Below are 17,957 nucleotides of genomic sequence, written 5' to 3'. Positions count from 1 at the left end.
AATTGCCAAAATATTTAGACTCATTACTGAAATTGCGTGACAAAGATAATAAAAGTTATTATGTGGTGACCACTCATATAAACCTTTAGATCGTGAATGTAAAATGTTGCCTGTGACACATGCCTGACATTGTCCTAGGTTTTCGATTACTTCGTCCATACGAAACCTATTATTTAATTGAAATTGTCAACATTGACAGTAATTTCAATCAATCGATTTGAATTTAATGTACGAAACTTTGTTCAGCTTTACTCGACCTACTCGAGATTTAAAAGTTTCATAATCGTTTATATAAATCAATGAACGTGCAAAATTGATCTTAATTTTATTGTGAGAAACGGTTCTACGTATTTGCTCCTTATAGTTTTGCAGTTTTAATGCAAAATTCAATCTATATATCAATTTTTAATAGGTAAGAAACAACTCAACGCGTGAAGATAAAGCCTTTTAATTCTTGCAGGTACGTACTGGTTCATATTCGTCAAAATAAAATTAAACATTGGGCACGTGTATAGTTCTAGGCACGCGATTTGGCTATTGTTTTCAACTACTTATATTCCTGTATTGTGTAACCTGCGATTTCCATCCCTTGTTTCATTGATTGAAGCTGCGTAATTTTAATACTTGACTCTTTATGCCCTGAAATTTTCTTTCGTCAATTCGTTTTTAACTGATATTCCAAAAATTCATTGTTTTATATCCCTTACATTATTTGATGTCTGTAAAAAGATCGCAGCAGGATTTTCCGTGTAGACATCAATTTAATTTTCTCCCATTATTAAAATTCATCAAAATGTTGCAATTCCAGTTTATAAAAATGTTTATTCCGATTTAGAACAGACTTGTTACTTTCAGTTAGAATCGAATAACAGGCATAATGATGACCATAATTGATGAATACCACTTTTTGTTGGTATATACATTCTTGATAGGAAAAAATGTGAGATTACTCTGACCTGTATTCAAAATTTGTTAAATTTCGTGAAAAAATTTTCATCTCGAACGATGGAGTGAAATTCACGACAATGTTTGAGCACACAACGTGCTTAGCTAAGTACTTCATATAATAAAATATATTGGCATAATTGTTTAAATATTATTGTTTATATCGTTTATGTTGCGTAATCCAGCCCATTAGGGTAACATGGGGCATACGGACCACTGTGGGTCACGGGCCCATAGCGGGTTTCTCGCTAAGTGTGACAGATATTGGTCCGGTTCTCTACAGCTGGTCGACAGTTTCACTGGGCTGAAGTGTACGGATTTACGTTTTGCTAAGATTTTGCGTTGCTAAGTTATTGGTGAATAACTGTTTTAGCCCAGATAAAAGTTTTTTTGCTGCTAAATAAAACTGTTTTCGATTACTGTAGTTGAAGCTTTTGAAATTGCCGTGAATTATGTTTTGAAAGTAATATTTATAGGGATTTTTAAAAAAAGGCCTCCCACACTCACCATTCCAACAAAAAAAAAGGAATTGATTTTATTAATTAAAAACAGGGAATGGTTTCATGTCAATGATCAGGGCCCCGACCTTAACGCCTCTGATGGTGGCCTACACCGACTCCGAGGGTCACTGAGCTGTGACGCGAGCGAGGAGCGTGCAAACTGTCGTCCTCGGCCAGTCGTACATTATGTAAAACAGCATCAACTAGGCCACGGACGGAGTGGAGTGACGATATGAACGCAGGGAGCGCGATGTCGTTTGACATACGGATACCCAGGCCTTCCAGCCGGACCGGCAACACAGCTTGTTCAAGAGATTCGCGCTCGAAGCTGACATTGGTGATGGTCGAGAGGGCAGAAACCAACACATCGTCGAACCGCTCCAAATAACCTACCCGCGTATATGCAGGAGACGCACGTAGGACGTACTGGAGTTTAGGTAGAGCGAAACAATTCTTAAAAAGCGTAAATGCTTGATGACTATCAATTAATTTTAAACGCTCCACCATCCTCTCCAAGCCCTCTTGCTTCTCCCGGATAACGGCGGAGACGCCCTCCTCGTGGAGTGGGGCACCCAGTAAAAGTGACTAATGGGCGGGAACAACTTTTAGTGTTGGCAACACCCCCCGAAACATCTCCTCAGTCTCGAGCTCTTCCTCTCTCGAATGGTTCATGCGTTCGCCATGTCAACCTTGAAAAACACTCTCCGGCCCGAGGCACGCCCGAGGTACGCACGGGCTGCATGAGCAGCAGCCTCGCACCCACCCCTGGTGGAGAACCCCAATTGGACCGGCCGAAGTGCTTCCCCTATTAACGGAGACAATGGCCATGCTCCAACCTTGGTAGCCAAGCGACGCAAGGTGTTCCCAACCGCTACGGGGCGAATACCTCCGTCTTTTTTCCGTAGGGCGCACAGAGTGGCTCCATAGAACACCGGTCTTACAAACTCAGGAACCCGCCCTCCAATCACCAGGTTGACGAACCCGGTAAGGGAGGCCAGAAGCCTCGCGCCCGCCTCACCCGCCTTCCCCGAAATTAGGGCCACCAGATGACCCGGGTGGAGCCCGTCCGGGCCACCCGCCGAACCCGGCCTGAAGGAAGCGTTGGCTTTCCTCACATCCCCTTCCCCTACGATAGAAGGAGGTGGGTAGTCCTCTCCTGCAGGTTCAGGGAGAGATAGGTCCTCAGGTGCAGGAGGCTGCTTCTGCCGGAGCTTGAGTGGCAATAAGAAGCTGCAATAAATGAGTGGCTTGAGATGACCCACTTTGTTGTGGATGTGGATACAAACCTAAGGATTTGTATAAAATTGACGTTTTTAGCAAAATATACCAATTTATTGGTCATACGGTTTAGAAAAGCATTTAATCTTTCTCTCTCCAACCCACTTACTTCTCCGAGTGCTCATCATGGGCGGGTTGCTCTAGAATGTTGCTATTAATAGAAGATTTATAATTGTATATCAACTTAATTATGAATTTTTCAACATTGACCTATAGGAGCCACGTGGCAGCCATGCGCCACATTGGGCGCCTATATAGCCACTTCTGCGCCACTTGCGACATAACCCTAACAAAATTTAGAGCTTAGAACGGCTCTGAATTAGGGAACGCCTAGGACTCAGGGAGAATAGTAAATCAGCTTCTCTATGTATGTCCGCTTTTTGGTCTACATTCCAACCCTAAGTCAGACATCTACCAGAACCTGGTACTTACTCTGGCGGCCGTTGAGCGGTTCGTATTAGGGTCGTCCCCGTATCTGGGGCAGCTCTGGGCCTATACTTTCAAAATTAGCTAAGTGAACGTAAATACTTACGCTCTATTCTCTTGTCAATGATTGGTGGAATTTGCTAGAATGGCCGTCAATGATTGGCTGATGAACTTACGATCTCTTAACTTTTTTTGAAAGTATAGGCCCTGGCCGAGTCTGACAACGTGATTAAGAAAAATCGCCCCCCCCTTCCTCTGCAGTTAGAGGAATGGGGTGCCGATTGAGTTTATACGTGATTTACTATCAATGCCTGTTTCTGCAGCTCGCTGAATACAAAGAGTATAATAAGAAAATTCTGAATCGTGGGTAATAATGTTCGCGGAAAAAACATTTTTCCTTCACATCCGAAGAAATAGTGGAAAAAGTTGTCCATATTGTGAACTTGTGAACAAGGTTCACAAGTTAATATACAATTTAATATTCAAAACTTCAATGTTCGGACCATTAATTATTAAAATGGCTAAAGCAACAAATGTGGTGCTCACTACGTTTGAGATTCAGCTCTCACATAATTCAATTTATTAATTCAGTTCCTCTGAGAAATAGCATCACAAAATAGTTTCACTGAAGCTTAACCGAAAATTGAAAATAGAACTTCGAAACAGCGAGTAAAAAGTGGGTCAGAGCTCTTCAATGAAAGGAGTCCTGATAAAAGGAAAGTCCGGCGAAATATCGGGTGAGAATAATTAAAGCACAATGAACTAAGGTTCAGCTTCTCAGTGACATAAATTAAGACGTCAAGTCAGCAATAATAACTGTGTCTAGACGCAAAATTTTTCAATAAATACTCTGAAGTTCGACTTGAAAATCGAGTCATGAGTATAAGAAGGTGTAGTGGGAACGAAGGCACAAGACAAATCGTGTTGCAGAGAGAGTTGAAGTTTTTACATTAAGAAAAGCGCGTGTCTTAACGAGGTTACGTCAAAGGTGAATCAAAACCCTAAACGATAAATTACAGGACGAGCGCGTAATTAAAAGGTCGGGGGCGCAGTGCATGGTGCGCATCTGTTAAAAGTAAGATCGAGGGAAATAAAGCTCTCAAACTCCAAACTCATCTGCTTTGCGAGCGCTATATATAAGATTGAAATAAGCCTGGGAGGACAAAAGCTCATAGTCACTGATTTTGGTAAATAAAATGTCAATATAAACTGGGGAGAGAGTAACTGTATGTAGGTATGACAAAATGTATGTTAGCAAAGTCGCTTGGAAATAAACTTATTAGAAGTAAAGCAAACATGGGAGCATTGCAAGGTTATCTCGACACCGCGCATATATGCATGAGAGCTTTGAGACCTCGTTCATTGGATATTGCTGTGTCAGGGTAAGCTCAACGTTGTATATCCTATAATCATTTTTCTGGTCAACAGTTGTGCGTTTGATGACAGCGATCGTTGGAAAAATCCTCTGCCGTGTGAAATTATCGCTGTGTAATTACCCAGTTAAAATTTAGGGCAGGGAATAGAGCAGGCCGTCGCCGGCTGCAGAGCCGACGTAGGGACGCGACAGAGCCGCGATAGAGCAGAAATGTCCGCATTCATTAGAGACGATATCGCCAGCCGCGTAGCAGCGCTAATTCACCTCTGAGTACCTGCCTAGGTGTGCTCTGTCCTGCCGTCACGCAGCCCTTACTGAGCACCGCCTGCTCAAACCAGCCCAACACCTGCTCTGGGGCGGCTCTGGCAGTGTATGCGCAGTTACGCGTTACCGTTTGTCAACGATTTAAAAATTTTTTCCTTCTCTCTCTGAGATCACTGTATTGGCATTGGTTTTTGACATTCATATCGTATTGACATTAACAACGGTATTTAGAAACTAACACATTCAATTATCGAGGAAATATACACATCAAACTACTCACCGCTATGAACTATCTGAAAACGTCGACGGCAGCTCCGAGAATCGAACGCAGATCCTCCGCGTCGTGGCCCACGCCTGTACCACCTTGGCCACGCGAACACCTTACCAGCCTAGGCTCTATGAACTACTTAACTATAATACGGATGCCACATTACGTTTACGGCATTACGTTCAATTATCCTTCGTTGAACTTGATAGATATTATTCATAATGCACTAATTTCAAGAAATGAACAAAGTAGCCATTCGTATGATCCCGTCAGTTAGATAAAAGTGAATATTAGAGCTAAATTTGTTAAGTAAATTATCCTATTGCATTAGCTTCATGTCATTCGATAGTTTGATAGGAAAATTAACAACGCACTCAAATCATTAGTCTGCTGAAATAGCAAGTTCTCTAAGAGTTTTAATGCAAAGAAAGCGCCAAATAAATTCACCATATCTTCGATGAAAACGTTTCGGAGACCAGCACCGAAAAGCAGGGAAATTCGATCAATTTATAAACTGATGATGGTGCTGGCTTACACATTTTCATTGAAAAAATGGTGAATTTCCTTGGTATTTTCTTTGCTCTAACATTTACTGTTATTAACGCGTTTTCTGTAAATCCAAGTTAGAAAACTTTCTCATGATAAACTGATTGATATCTCGCTTTGGCAACGCGTGAATGACCGTAAATGTTTCTGTTTGCGTGTTAAAACTGGAAGAGCATATAAAATTCTTACGTAATTCAAAGTATTATAATACTGACGTGAAATAAATATCATAACTGGCACCAGAAATTGACCCAAAATAACGTACTATGCGAATGAACTAGATGAAGGATGAAGTTCATTCTCCCGCCACTAGCTGTTTCCAACCCCTACCCCTCCTCCCTCTCTCAATGCCCCCCCATGCACGGCCTTCTTAGCTGCTCTGTTCAGCTCCCTGCCGGGCAATCCAAGTACCAGCGCTGCAACGGCGCCGAGTTCCGGCCCTGCGGAGCTGCTAGAATTTTGTCTCTATATCAGCCATGGCGCAGCGCAGTTTTAGGGATAGATGGCCGGTTATAGTTTCACGGCTCCATCCTGCCAAAGCGCGACCAGCCCGGCTAAACCCGGCGCCGGTCTCGGCTCAAAATTTTAACTGGGTAAGATGGAATACGTTTTATTCATATTTTTATTCGTTTGCGGTGAAAAGATTCATGCGTCTCTAATGGAACGTTCAAATTAAATCTAATACAAAAAGATTCGTCCTTAGACCAGTATGAGCTCAACGAAATATGGCAAATCGTGAGAACTTTGTGCATTGATTCCCCGAAATTATATGTATGTTCTTTGTTTTACTTCTCCTACTCGTACAAAGTACTTAGAAATTAGTTTTAAACCAAATGTTGTTTTCTTTTTGGAGCGTAAAATTTTCAAAAAAGTACTTAATCGGCATCACCATTAAAAATGTTGATGGTAATAATATTAACAAATCTTCAAATTCACTTGACTTCTTTCTTATCAAATATGATTCAGAGAATAGTTTGATATGTTCGTTTATAATGTGTTTTCTACCTCCTACGACCAATAGTAGAAAAGATTGATATAAGAGCCTTTTTTCGGCCAACAAAATGTCCATAAGTATTAAGTTATCCATTATATCGAGTCATAATTATTGGAAGATTCAGGGAAATTCGTTACGTGATTAATTTCATGCGAATACAAACAGGCATCAACAATTTTGCAAAAAAGAAATAATCCAAGAATGTGCACCTCACGTGAAATCGTGTTAATTTCATCTCACCAGCTGTAAATTCGTTATTGTTCTCCTTGCTGCGCTGGAATCGAAACCTGTCATGTAAAAAGATAATTCTATTTGTGCTCGTGAACCACAAACTAATCACAGATTTATAAGCAAAGAAAATTTATGAATGCATCTGGGGACATGTAGCGATGAAAACAAGCTTAACTGAATTTCAGAGTCTCATCAAGATCTTATTCCAATAAAACAACATCTTTGCGGACAACATTCCAGTGACTAAGTATTACAACGAATAGGTATATATGTACTAAAATACAGAGTGGAGCAGAGGAACTTGCTTTTTTGAATTTTATTTAACCTTCCTGGAGTGTGATTTACTACGAGAACTTTAAGGAGGGGCTTAATAAGAAGCGCTTTCTGTGAAGAATTGTTTATATGATGAGCTGCATTAATTTTTAAATTTTATTTTTTGCAGTAGTCATGAAATGGACAAACGTGGAACTTGATTTAGCGCTTGATGCATATCGAGTTGCCTAATGACACGCTTGTGTTCTTCGGCGATGATGCCAACTTCCATCTTTCTAGGGCTGTAAACAAGCATAACCTGCGGTATTGCAGCGCTGAAAACCCACGAAAACGTCACCTACCTCTACACGCGCAACGTACGTGTGACTGTTTGGTGTGCAATATCCCGAGTTGGAATAATATCGGTCCCTTGTTCTTCGAAAAAAATGAGTGGACAGTTTAGATGACATCTGAGCGTTACTTGACGATGTGAAGTTATCTTTAAAACAGGCAAATTGTAAAATTTACTGTTTCTTAATTATTATGTTATTACAAATTCATTTGTATATATTCTATTCTTTTGTTATAATATATGGTTCAAATAAGCAAGTTCGATTGCTCCACCCTGTTTTTCGTCAAACTCAGCTGAGTCATGCGCGCAGAAGGCAGTAAGGCTAATTGTCGTAATTTACACAATGAGCGGTGTAATCAAGGAAGCCTGATAAGTCATTTAATTAGTGGTCTATAAGTTAACCCACTACGGTGTCGGAAATGGCTATACGACCACCCAGTTTTTTTCTAATTTTTTTTTCTTGCACATAAATATCGGCATCTAGTTATACAAGGCTAAAATACGTTTAAAAACGGTTCCAACGCTGTACGAAAAAATAATTTTCTCAAAGTATATGAGAAGAAATGACGAAATTCAGAAAAAAAACTAGGTGGAAATGGTTATAAGGCCAAGGCGGGCTTTACTTCATTCTAGTATATATTTTTTAATATTTCCCGGTTAAAAAGTACAACAACATACAGAATATCCTAATTTTCTCCATTTAGGGTACTTCTGGTGTACTTCTTTCGTAGTTCAGTGTCCTCATTTATATTTTTTCGAAGTAGAAAGATGCCAAAGGGAACAGAACTCACAGAGGCCGGGAAGGCGTAGATTTCGGCCTTTTCAAAATGCAGTAGAAGCAATCATTTTTGCTCCGTTGTGCTATCATTTAATTTTTGCTAATTCGGACGGCTGCGGATCATGAATGCACCCTAGTCCAACTCCAAAATTAACCAACTGGGATCTTAGGCGACTGTTGTCAGAGGCTTCTAAAGCTGGCGCTACATCTACTTCTATAAAATTGGCCACGAGAGTTGATGTGACAGCACGACGCATCCGTCTTATATTCAATGACTCGAAGAAATTCAAGTACATTAAGCGGAAAAATGCCCCTATGCTCACACAAAAGCATATTATCAACCTTCTAAAACTTGCTGAGAAAATATGCTTATCGGTGAGGGATTATCTTCAGTGATGGAAAAAAGTTCAATCTTGATGGTCCAGATGGATGGCAATGCAATTGGCACCGTCTGGACCGTGAGCCTGAATTCTTTTTCAAGCGGCAATCTGGTCTTGGTTCGGTCATGGTTTGGGCCTTGGGGGGCGTTCAACCGAAAGGTAAAATCATCTCCAGCTATTTTACAAGTGAGACTAGATTCCGAGGCATACAAACACACGCTATTTCACCATCTTCTCACTTTTGGCGATGAGAAACATGAGGGATCATATGTTTTCCAGCAAGACAATGCTGCAATTCACACTTCAAAGTCACCAAACAAGTGGTTCCAAGAGCAGAATATTACCCTGTTGCCGTGGCCAGCGCTTAGTCTTGAACTACACCCCACTGAAAACCTATGGAGCATCATGGCGAGGGATGTGTACCAAAATGAGCGCCAGTTCCAATCTGTGAGTGAGCCAAGCACGGCTATCGTTTGTTCCTGGGATAAAATTCCTCAAAAGACTATGAATGATTTGGTAAATATAGCATAGAAGATGATGCATTGAGCTAATTAAGGCGAAAGGAGGTAAGATTGCGTATTAAAACGAGTGTACGGGATCTGCAAACGGAAAAAAAACATATCATGGTCTTATAACCATTTCCAACTAGGTTCTTCGAAATTTCATCATTTCTTCTCATATATTTTACAAAAATTATTTTTTTGTAAAGCGCTGAAACCGTTTTCAAATGTAGTTTAGCCTTGCATAATTAGAATCCAGTATTTTTCTATGCAAGAAAAAATATTCAGAAAAAACTAGGTGTTCGTATAGCCATTTCAGCCACTGTAATGCCATTATACAAGCTTTCCAAAGTTCACCTCCCAGATGGTAATAGCCCATTGTTGAAACTGCCTGCGTGGTGAGGAATGGACAGTTTAGATGACATCTGAGCGTTTCCTGACGATGTGAAGTTATCTTTAAAATAGGCAAATTGTAAAATATGCTGTTTCTTAATTATTATGTTATTGCACACTCATTTGTATAGTCTGTACTTTTGTTATAATATATGTTTCAAATAAGCAAGTTTGATTGCTCCACCCTGTATATCGTCGAACTCAGCTGAGTCGTGCGTGCAGAAGGCAGTTAGGCTAATTGTCATAATTTACACAATTAGCGTTGTAATCAAGAAAGCCAGATAAGTCATTTACTGGTCTATAAGTTAATCCACTACAGTGGCGGAAATATTAATGGCTATACGACCACCCACTTTTTTCAAATATTTTTTCTTGCACAAAAAATACCGGATTCTAATAATACAAGGCTAAACTACGTTTAAAAACGGTTCCAACGCTGTACGGAAAAAATGTTTTCTCAAAATTTATAAGTAGAAATGATGAAATTCAGAAAAAATTGTGGAACTGGTTATAAGACCAAGGCGTCTTATAAGGCGTCTTTACTTCATTTTAGTATATATTTGTAATATTTTCACGTTAAAAAGTACAATAACATAAAGAATATCCTAATTTTCGCCGTTAATTAGGGTACTTCTGGTGTAGTATAGTGTCCTCATTTATATTTTTTCGAAGTAGAAAAGATGCCAAAGGGAACAGAACTCACAGAGGCCAAGAAGGCGCAGATTTTGGCCTTTGCAAAATGCAGGAGAAGCCAACTGGACATTGCAAACGAAAAAAACGCACAAAACCGTTGTGCAATCACTTAATTTTTGCTAATTCGGACGGCTACGGATCATAAATGCACCCACGTCCAACCCCAAAATTAACCGACGGGGATCTTAGGCGACTGTAGTCAGAGGCTTCTAAAGCTGGCGCTACATCTACTTCTATAAAATTGGCCACGAGAGTTGATGTGACAGCATGACGTATCCCTCAGATATTCCATGACTCGAAGAAATTCAAGTACATAAAGGGATAAATGTCCAATGCTCACACAAAAGCATATTATCAATCCAAAACTTGCTGAAAAAATATGCTTATCGGTGAGGGATTATCTTCAGTGATTTTCATCATTTCTTCTCATATATTTTGAAAAAATTATTTTTTTCGTTTAGCGTTGAAACCGTTTTCAAACGTATTTTAGCCTTGCATAATTCGAATCCAGTATTTTTCTATGCAAGAAAAAATATTCAGAAAAAACTAGGTGGTCGTATAGGCATTTCAGCCACTGTAATGCCATTATACAAGCTTTCCAAAGTTCACCTCCCAGATGGTAATAGTCCATTGTTGAAACTGCCTGCGTGGTGAGGAAATGAAGGCCGGAAATAACGCCCACTGCCTCAACCGTGCAGTTCTGAAGTCCAAGAAATAATTCATCAGCAAGGACAGCTCGACTTCGTGAGTTGCATCACTGCTTTTTCACTACAATCTTTAGACTTTGATTTTACTATTCCCTCAATTTCGTGATGACTATCGAGCATTAGACAAGTGAATTCATTGAAATTTTATACAATTTTCAATCATTCAAACTTTACAGACACCGTTAAGACATGTGAATCAAATTCTCATCCTCTGATGGAATAAGTCTACGTGTAAACTGTGTTCAAATGAGCTTTCATGATTCAAGCTGAGATCAAATGTTTATTTTTAAAGTTGCATCTTGAATTGCAGCCAGCTTATGATGCACCTGGTACAGAAAAAAATAGCTATCATGATCCTCCCGACAAACTGACTCTTTCTGATTGTCAACGTGGACGACGCTAGTTTATTCATTTGCTTGCGCTATACTGGTAAAGCGTACACCAGTCGCTAGTGCGCATTAGCCCTATATTTTGCAACTGAACATTCATGATGAGATGTGTGCCTATCACGGTGGACATTCTGGGTTTATTTAGTCAATTTAAATGAGTGAGCTTTGATGAATTGTAACGTATGTTTTATTTATATAACACTTCGCTCAAATTTGCATTATTACTGATTTTAGAGTCTCTCACAATAAATCGAGAAGTTTCTCTTCTGTCTAATTCATATGCGTCCATTAAGTTCTATTATTTAGGTTCTTTCCCCATGTAAAGTCATTTTGCTTCGAGACGAATCTGTTTATCTATAACGTGATACGTGGGTGATTACAGACGTATGTCTTTGAACCATTCAAATAATAAAAATATTCTACCTTGATATTATGAAATTAATCCGCAAAAAAACGCTCGACTGCCTGGTTACAAATTACACGTTGAGAAACTGAGCGGAATTGTAGGGCTATATAGACTAAATTTGTCTATACACTGAGAGAAAAAGGCCCCTGTTTTGAAACACTTGGGTGTTTCAAATCCTCTCTGAGAGATCGTGCCCAAACCATAACACCCAGGTGTTTCAATAAACGTTCAGGTGTTTCAGAATTTGCGAATTTGAAACACCTTGGTGTTTCAAAAATCTACGGAGAATGAAACCTTCTTTTCAGAATCTCTGCAATATCTTTGTCCAGTTTCCAGCGCCAGATGAAATTATTCTAACATATTCTACTCCTCCGGTCGATCCCAGTCTAATCCATGACCACTTCCCTACCAAAATTATGAAAACTATATTTCTCCGTCTCTATCTGATTTCAGTGCTTTTCTCCTTCACAGCGAAATTAGTCACATATTCATTCTTTTATACACATATTTATTACACAATTTGTATCGGTATGTACAATCATCATGAAACTACACTCTTTACTCTCACCTCTATCGAACTCTGGTTGAAGAAACCATGAGTCGACCGCCGAGATTCGAACCTCTGCCATGACTGCAACCAAAGCTCGCGAGCAGGCACTTTAGTCCACTCAGCTACGGAGACAGCAACTATACATAGAGTTGCAGTGTTTGTTTTGGCTTGCGCGCGGTACTACCAGAATGAATCTTTGATTTTATGATCAACTTCTTGTGTGATTGAATGGTATAGACGTCGCTCTTTAAATTACTATTGACAAAAGAACAGCAGTGAGTTGAAACAATTAACCGAATTGAGTTGGGCCAATCAACCGTAAGCAGTGTAGATTCATGGCATTCATGAGCGGCAGCTCCACACAGTCACCTCTAATATACAGCATTCGGCGCACTGACCACGCGACGCTAGCCGCACAAATATAAGAGCGTCAAGCTCGGGAGGTTTTGAAACACCCAAGTGTTTCAAAACGGGGGGCCTTTTTCTCTCAGTGTAGCCAGGTTTCTTCAGCTTGTTGTCAGGCTCAATCGCTAAAAACACTCGTGGGCAATAATAAAAGTAGAACAGAACAAACTAAGAACATTAGGCTGTAACAATCGCAATAATTTGTCCACGAAACATATAGGAAGAGATTATTAACAGAGCCTGTCGTCAAGGGCAAGGCGAATAAAAGCATAATCCAATTATTAGGTTTACCACAACAAAGCCGCTTCGTGCTAAATGTTGACAGTCGGAGGACTATGCCTGCTGCCCAACATATATCAAGTACGCTAGCAAAGTAATACGCAACTTCGTTGGTAAGAGAGTGCAAAATACACGAAGAATCATAACGTTCCTGATCATCATAATTTGCACATCGCGCTATTAGCATTGAAAACAGTGAAATGAAATGTTAACTAAAGAGTTATCAAAAAGAACTGTCAGAAATAATCGAGAGCGAACAAATGTAGGAGAACGCAATTCACCGAACTGGGAAAGATGGCTGGACTGAGCGCATATCACACCAGCCAGCATCTGCATTACTTGTGAGCCACAAAGTATAAACTCTCTGATTTACATTAGAGTGTGTGTGAAAACAAAAGAAAATTTATGTATAAAACACGTAGCTTATTATTTGTTTGTATTATTTTTTCATCATATAAATAAAACCTCTCAGCGCGCAATGGAACATCAGCCGCATCTGTTCAGTTAGTGGCGTCTTGACCGCGGCGTTCACCGTCGGAATGGCCCAGCACGCGGTCGCTGAGGCAGCCCCGCGCCACAGACCTGATGGAGTTGTCCGCCATACCGAGCTCGTCCATCTGCACGGTGTATTATATGATCGCTGTGTGCTAAGTTCAGTGAAATTCAAGCAAGTTCGTCATAAAACCATATCTGGCCAAATGAGTTTTCTGGAGATGGTCAATCGTTTGGAGATTTTGGGGACGGTAGGATATTTTACGGGCTGTGCCACTTTACTCTCCCTTAAACAATACAATTTGTGAGTAGACGCCTGCACAAGTTTATATCAACATAATTAAAACAAATGGGTATAGTGAACGTCATTGCTAAAGTTACGAATATATTACCATATGAATACAAGACGATGAATGCTAAGTTTTCAAAATAAGCGAACATGGAATTTCTTGGATAAAACAAAATGAAAATGGCAAGGTATTCACAATGAATCAAAAAACACTGCGCATGGCGCTTTGCTCCGCAAAACTTTAAGCATGGTATTTTACACCGGTATAGCTTGAACATGACATTTTGCACTGTAAACATTGATGACATTGTCTTACAGTATAGAAACGTGCGAAGTCAAGATGGATGCTCCCATTAGCGTAGTGCTCATCCGCGTACACGCACACATTGGATCCCGTGAAGTTGACGTCGCTGTTGGTTCATAATTTTGTTAGCGGGGAGGCCGGTAAAAAGGACCGGGCAGGAAGATAGAACGAAGTTTTCTACAGGCATCAATATTATGAGGTTTTATCAGGTTAAATATGATCCAACGGTATTGTACCATTATTTATATGCTTGCCTTTAGTACATATAGTTAAAAAAATAGCCGAACTTCATTGTGAATCTTCACGTCACAAGATTCATTCTTAATATCCGATCTGTTAAAATGTATTCACATTATTCGCACCCTTTGAATAGAATCGTCACTGGACAGTTTAATTTTATAACTTGGACACGAGAACATGACATGCAACAATACAGGGTCATCAATATTTAGCGTTACAACTTTGAGTGGTTAGAACTATGAAATGAAACACAATTGTGAATGTTTGAAATGTATTTATGTAGGCAGAGGTTCAGAGATACAATTCCCACAATTTCATTCAATATGTCCACCATCTGCATCAATAACGAGTTGTAGACGCTTAATTAGAGAAAGCCTTACAAGCCTTACACGAGTCACGAATGACACTCTGTGGAATTTTGGCCCACTCCTTCAGCAGTTTGACCTTTATATAGGGCGTCCAAACTGCTATGGTGAACGGTCGAGACTTTGCTCTCAAGGTATGACCAGATCCCAAAATCCAGAGGATTCAGATCGGATGACGATGGGGGCCATTCATCTTTGGTAATGAAGTGGGGAACATGGAGTTGAAGTGGTGTTCAACATTGAATATCTTCTCATCACTGAAAACGAGGTTGCCAGCGTGCCATCATGAATGCGGGAAAGAAGAATCTTGGATCTTTGGAGGCGTTTGTCAACAACTTGAGCAGACAGTTTGTGTTTTTTGATATGCTTGAATGGGGACAACTTTAGGTCCTTCCGGAGAACAGTTGACGTGGTTTCATACGACACATTTGACTGTTTTGCGAGTGTATTGATTTTGAAAAAAACAATGTAACGCTAAATATTGATGACCCTGTATGTTCATGCAGAACACAATGTTTGTAATATTTTTTATTATTCGACGGTATAAGTTTTCGAAAGGCAAAATTTTAACTGCTGGGAGTTTAGTAGTAAATTATTGACATTATCTCCGAAACAGTTCAACTTCGTACGGTTTTATGCTCACGTGTAGAACGTCCACGCCGACTGTCCAGTCACGACAAGCGATGAGACAGCCATGTCCAGGTCCCCCAGGTCAGCGGCGTTTGTGTTGCCTCTGAACTCCCTGCCCCGGAAGCTCGTCCCCTCGTACAGGTTGTAGTAGTCATCGTTGAGGCCGTACGGGCTTCCTGTGTATCTCAGCGACGATACCTGAGGGTAAAAGTTTGATGGAACGGACTTAGCCTCTATGCCTGAATTATTCAAAAAATTGCGACAAATATTTTCTGACTAGTTCAAATTCTATATAAAATATTTTATGACATATCCTGCTGCAACAGAATAAATCGTTAAACCTGTGTTAAGAAGGAAAATAGATTAATTATCAAAATATTATTTAGTTGCGTAGCTAACAATGTTGTTGTCGTAAGCCAAGCAGGTTCCAATTATAATTTCAATTCCGTTCCGTGTTAATTGAACGTAAACATTTTTCATTAAGCACTAAACTTCGTAGATCACTGAACCTTCTTACGTGATCAAAAACGGATCGGAATATGAACTAAGTTCGAAGTTGGCACTTTCTATCTAGTATCACGCACTTCATTCTCACCATGTTTTGGCATTGCGTGATCCAATTCCCACACCAGTTTATTCCAATGAATATGCATCGACTTTCATTGCTATTCAGGTCGTAGTTCACGGCGTTGTAGAGGTTCCAGCTGGGAATTAGTAGAAAAAAATTCAAAAAAATCGGACAAATTTATGCATCGCTTGACCAAATATGGACGCTTGAAGTTTGATGTATGCTCCAGAGAAGTTTTCCATTATATTTTTCCGGCTTCTTATCAGATTGTAAGCCCATTGTTAATTGAGAAACTTGTAAATATCCCTCGATTGTGTTATTGGGTTTAAGCTAGAAAACAAATTATTTTATTTTATATATATTTATTTTATTTTATATTTATTTTATTTTATATTTTATTGAACAAAGAAGCGCCAGGAAAATAATTATACTGCGATGATGATAAGGTCCATCCAGCATTGGACACTATCATCGGTTCAGCATTAATGAATGTGCAAACGCAAAATTTCATTCAACTTATTAGGCTTCAAGGCTTCATTAGGATATGAATCGAAAGATAAATGTTTGTTGGCAAACCAGAAATAAAATTTGATCCCACTTGGAAACTTGGAAATTGCCTGACCTGCACGTTCTGAGCGTCACTGCCGAAGTGCTAGTAAAAATAAATTATACCTCCTTTTCTCCCATTAATCACATTGTAATTTAGGGAATATCAAATGATAAACTTAGTGATATCTGTTTACGCTACCAAGTAATTTTACCAACGAGCTTTTACAGGTATAGGCAAGCAAACAATGTGTCACTCTTGTTTTTACAACAATCAGACAGAAGTCGATGTTGGAACCGAGTGCATTTTACTCACACTCCAGTAGCACAGCTGCTTTCGATGGTGTTGTCCATCTGTACTTCACTCAGGTCGGGCATGTAGTCGATGAACTGGTAGTGGGCGCCAGTATAGTTGAGGCCGGCGTAACCTATGAAGTAGCGGGAATCATCTGCTCCGGTGAATTCTGGAAAAAAGAAAAATGGAAATCGGCATCTCCAGAAGTCGATCCGTATTAAATCGATGGCTCAAAACTTGACCATCAATAGTTTGAAATTTTGAGATAGTATACGAGAGAAGACTAGCACTCTTGCATGTACATTTTTTAACGTCACTTATGAAAGATATAATAATATTATCGATGAGGCGATGAACATATACTGTATATTAGAAAGAAACAATCAGATGGTTTTACTTTCAATCGGAGTAGCCACGGTGAAAAAAACTAAGCAGCACCACAATAGCACAGCCCTCATTTCAAACAAGGCGAAAAAGAGACACGAGGAAAATTATTTTTTTGAGGCACTCGTACAACTGTTATGAGAAATTCACTCAACTTTAATATATAGACGACTTCTTATATCGCCTTCAGAGCAGGTGATAATGTGTACAGATGCCAGTATTCTCATTGAGTATCAGATAATGGGTCATAGCGCTTCAGTATGAAGAGATGTCATACAGATAACTGCACAATTGGGATATTCAAAAATTTATTTTATACTCTTAGAAAATCTATGAATAGATCATTTCCAGAACCGTTTAGTCATTTAGCGCACTGCTATTAGGCCTTATATCTAGTTAATCAACGTTGAAGCAACCTACGTTCAAAGAATTTGAATTCTGTTGAATGCTAGGCCTAGAGGGAAAGAGAAACAAGGTCATTTTTGCAACGCCGTATTGACGTTACTGTGTAGCATTCAAGCAATGCTACGACCTTGATTCACTATAGAAATCGTGGAGTCCAAAGCAAATTGGTAAAATGTAAGAGTTGAAAACTAAATAGATTTCCGACCTGCAACGATGTTTTCAGTGGGCATACGATTGGATTGTATTTTATTTTATTCATATTATCTTGTCTACTTTCGTATATGAGCATCATATTACAAGCAGCTACATTAGTAAAAAGAAGTCAATGCTCTGGCAATGCCATATATATATGGCCATACGTATTCACTGAGTTTTAATTTTTGACCAGAATTTTAATTCAGCCTTAACAGGGATCCAACCCTCGGCTTCCAGCTCTCGGTGCGGTACGGAAGGAACACGTACGGAAGTGATGAAATAATGAACATAATAATGTCAATACATAGAATTTAATTACCACATGGCACTTCT

General features: G+C 39.6%; 1 protein-coding gene and 1 long non-coding RNA gene across 2 annotated transcripts; both read right to left on the bottom strand.

Moving 5' to 3' along the window:
• Positions 1 to 13,411: 13,411 nt before the first annotated feature.
• On the bottom strand, positions 13,412 to 17,143 carry LOC108665172. The gene is made up of 6 exons (XM_018151900.2): positions 17,038 to 17,143; positions 16,662 to 16,809; positions 15,827 to 15,935; positions 15,245 to 15,429; positions 14,009 to 14,102; positions 13,412 to 13,528 (listed from the first exon to the last, which is right to left on the bottom strand). The coding sequence occupies exons 1-6, from the start codon at positions 17,096 to 17,098 to the stop codon at positions 13,412 to 13,414; spliced, it is 714 nt and encodes a 237-aa protein (XP_018007389.1). The 5' UTR covers positions 17,099 to 17,143.
• Positions 13,499 to 15,295, bottom strand: LOC125178349. The gene is made up of 3 exons (XR_007156869.1): positions 15,245 to 15,295; positions 14,009 to 14,102; positions 13,499 to 13,528 (listed from the first exon to the last, which is right to left on the bottom strand). It is a non-coding gene; the product is annotated as an uncharacterized LOC125178349 (long non-coding RNA).
• Positions 17,144 to 17,957: the final 814 nt, after the last annotated feature.

Source organism: Hyalella azteca, unplaced genomic scaffold (genome assembly GCF_000764305.2).
Source record: "Hyalella azteca isolate HAZT.00-mixed unplaced genomic scaffold, Hazt_2.0.2 contig9044, whole genome shotgun sequence".
In the NCBI taxonomy this organism is placed as follows: Eukaryota; Metazoa; Arthropoda; class Malacostraca; order Amphipoda; family Hyalellidae; genus Hyalella; species Hyalella azteca.
The sequence above is the reverse complement of the archived record's forward strand: the minus strand, read 5'-3'. Positions and strand labels throughout refer to the sequence as shown.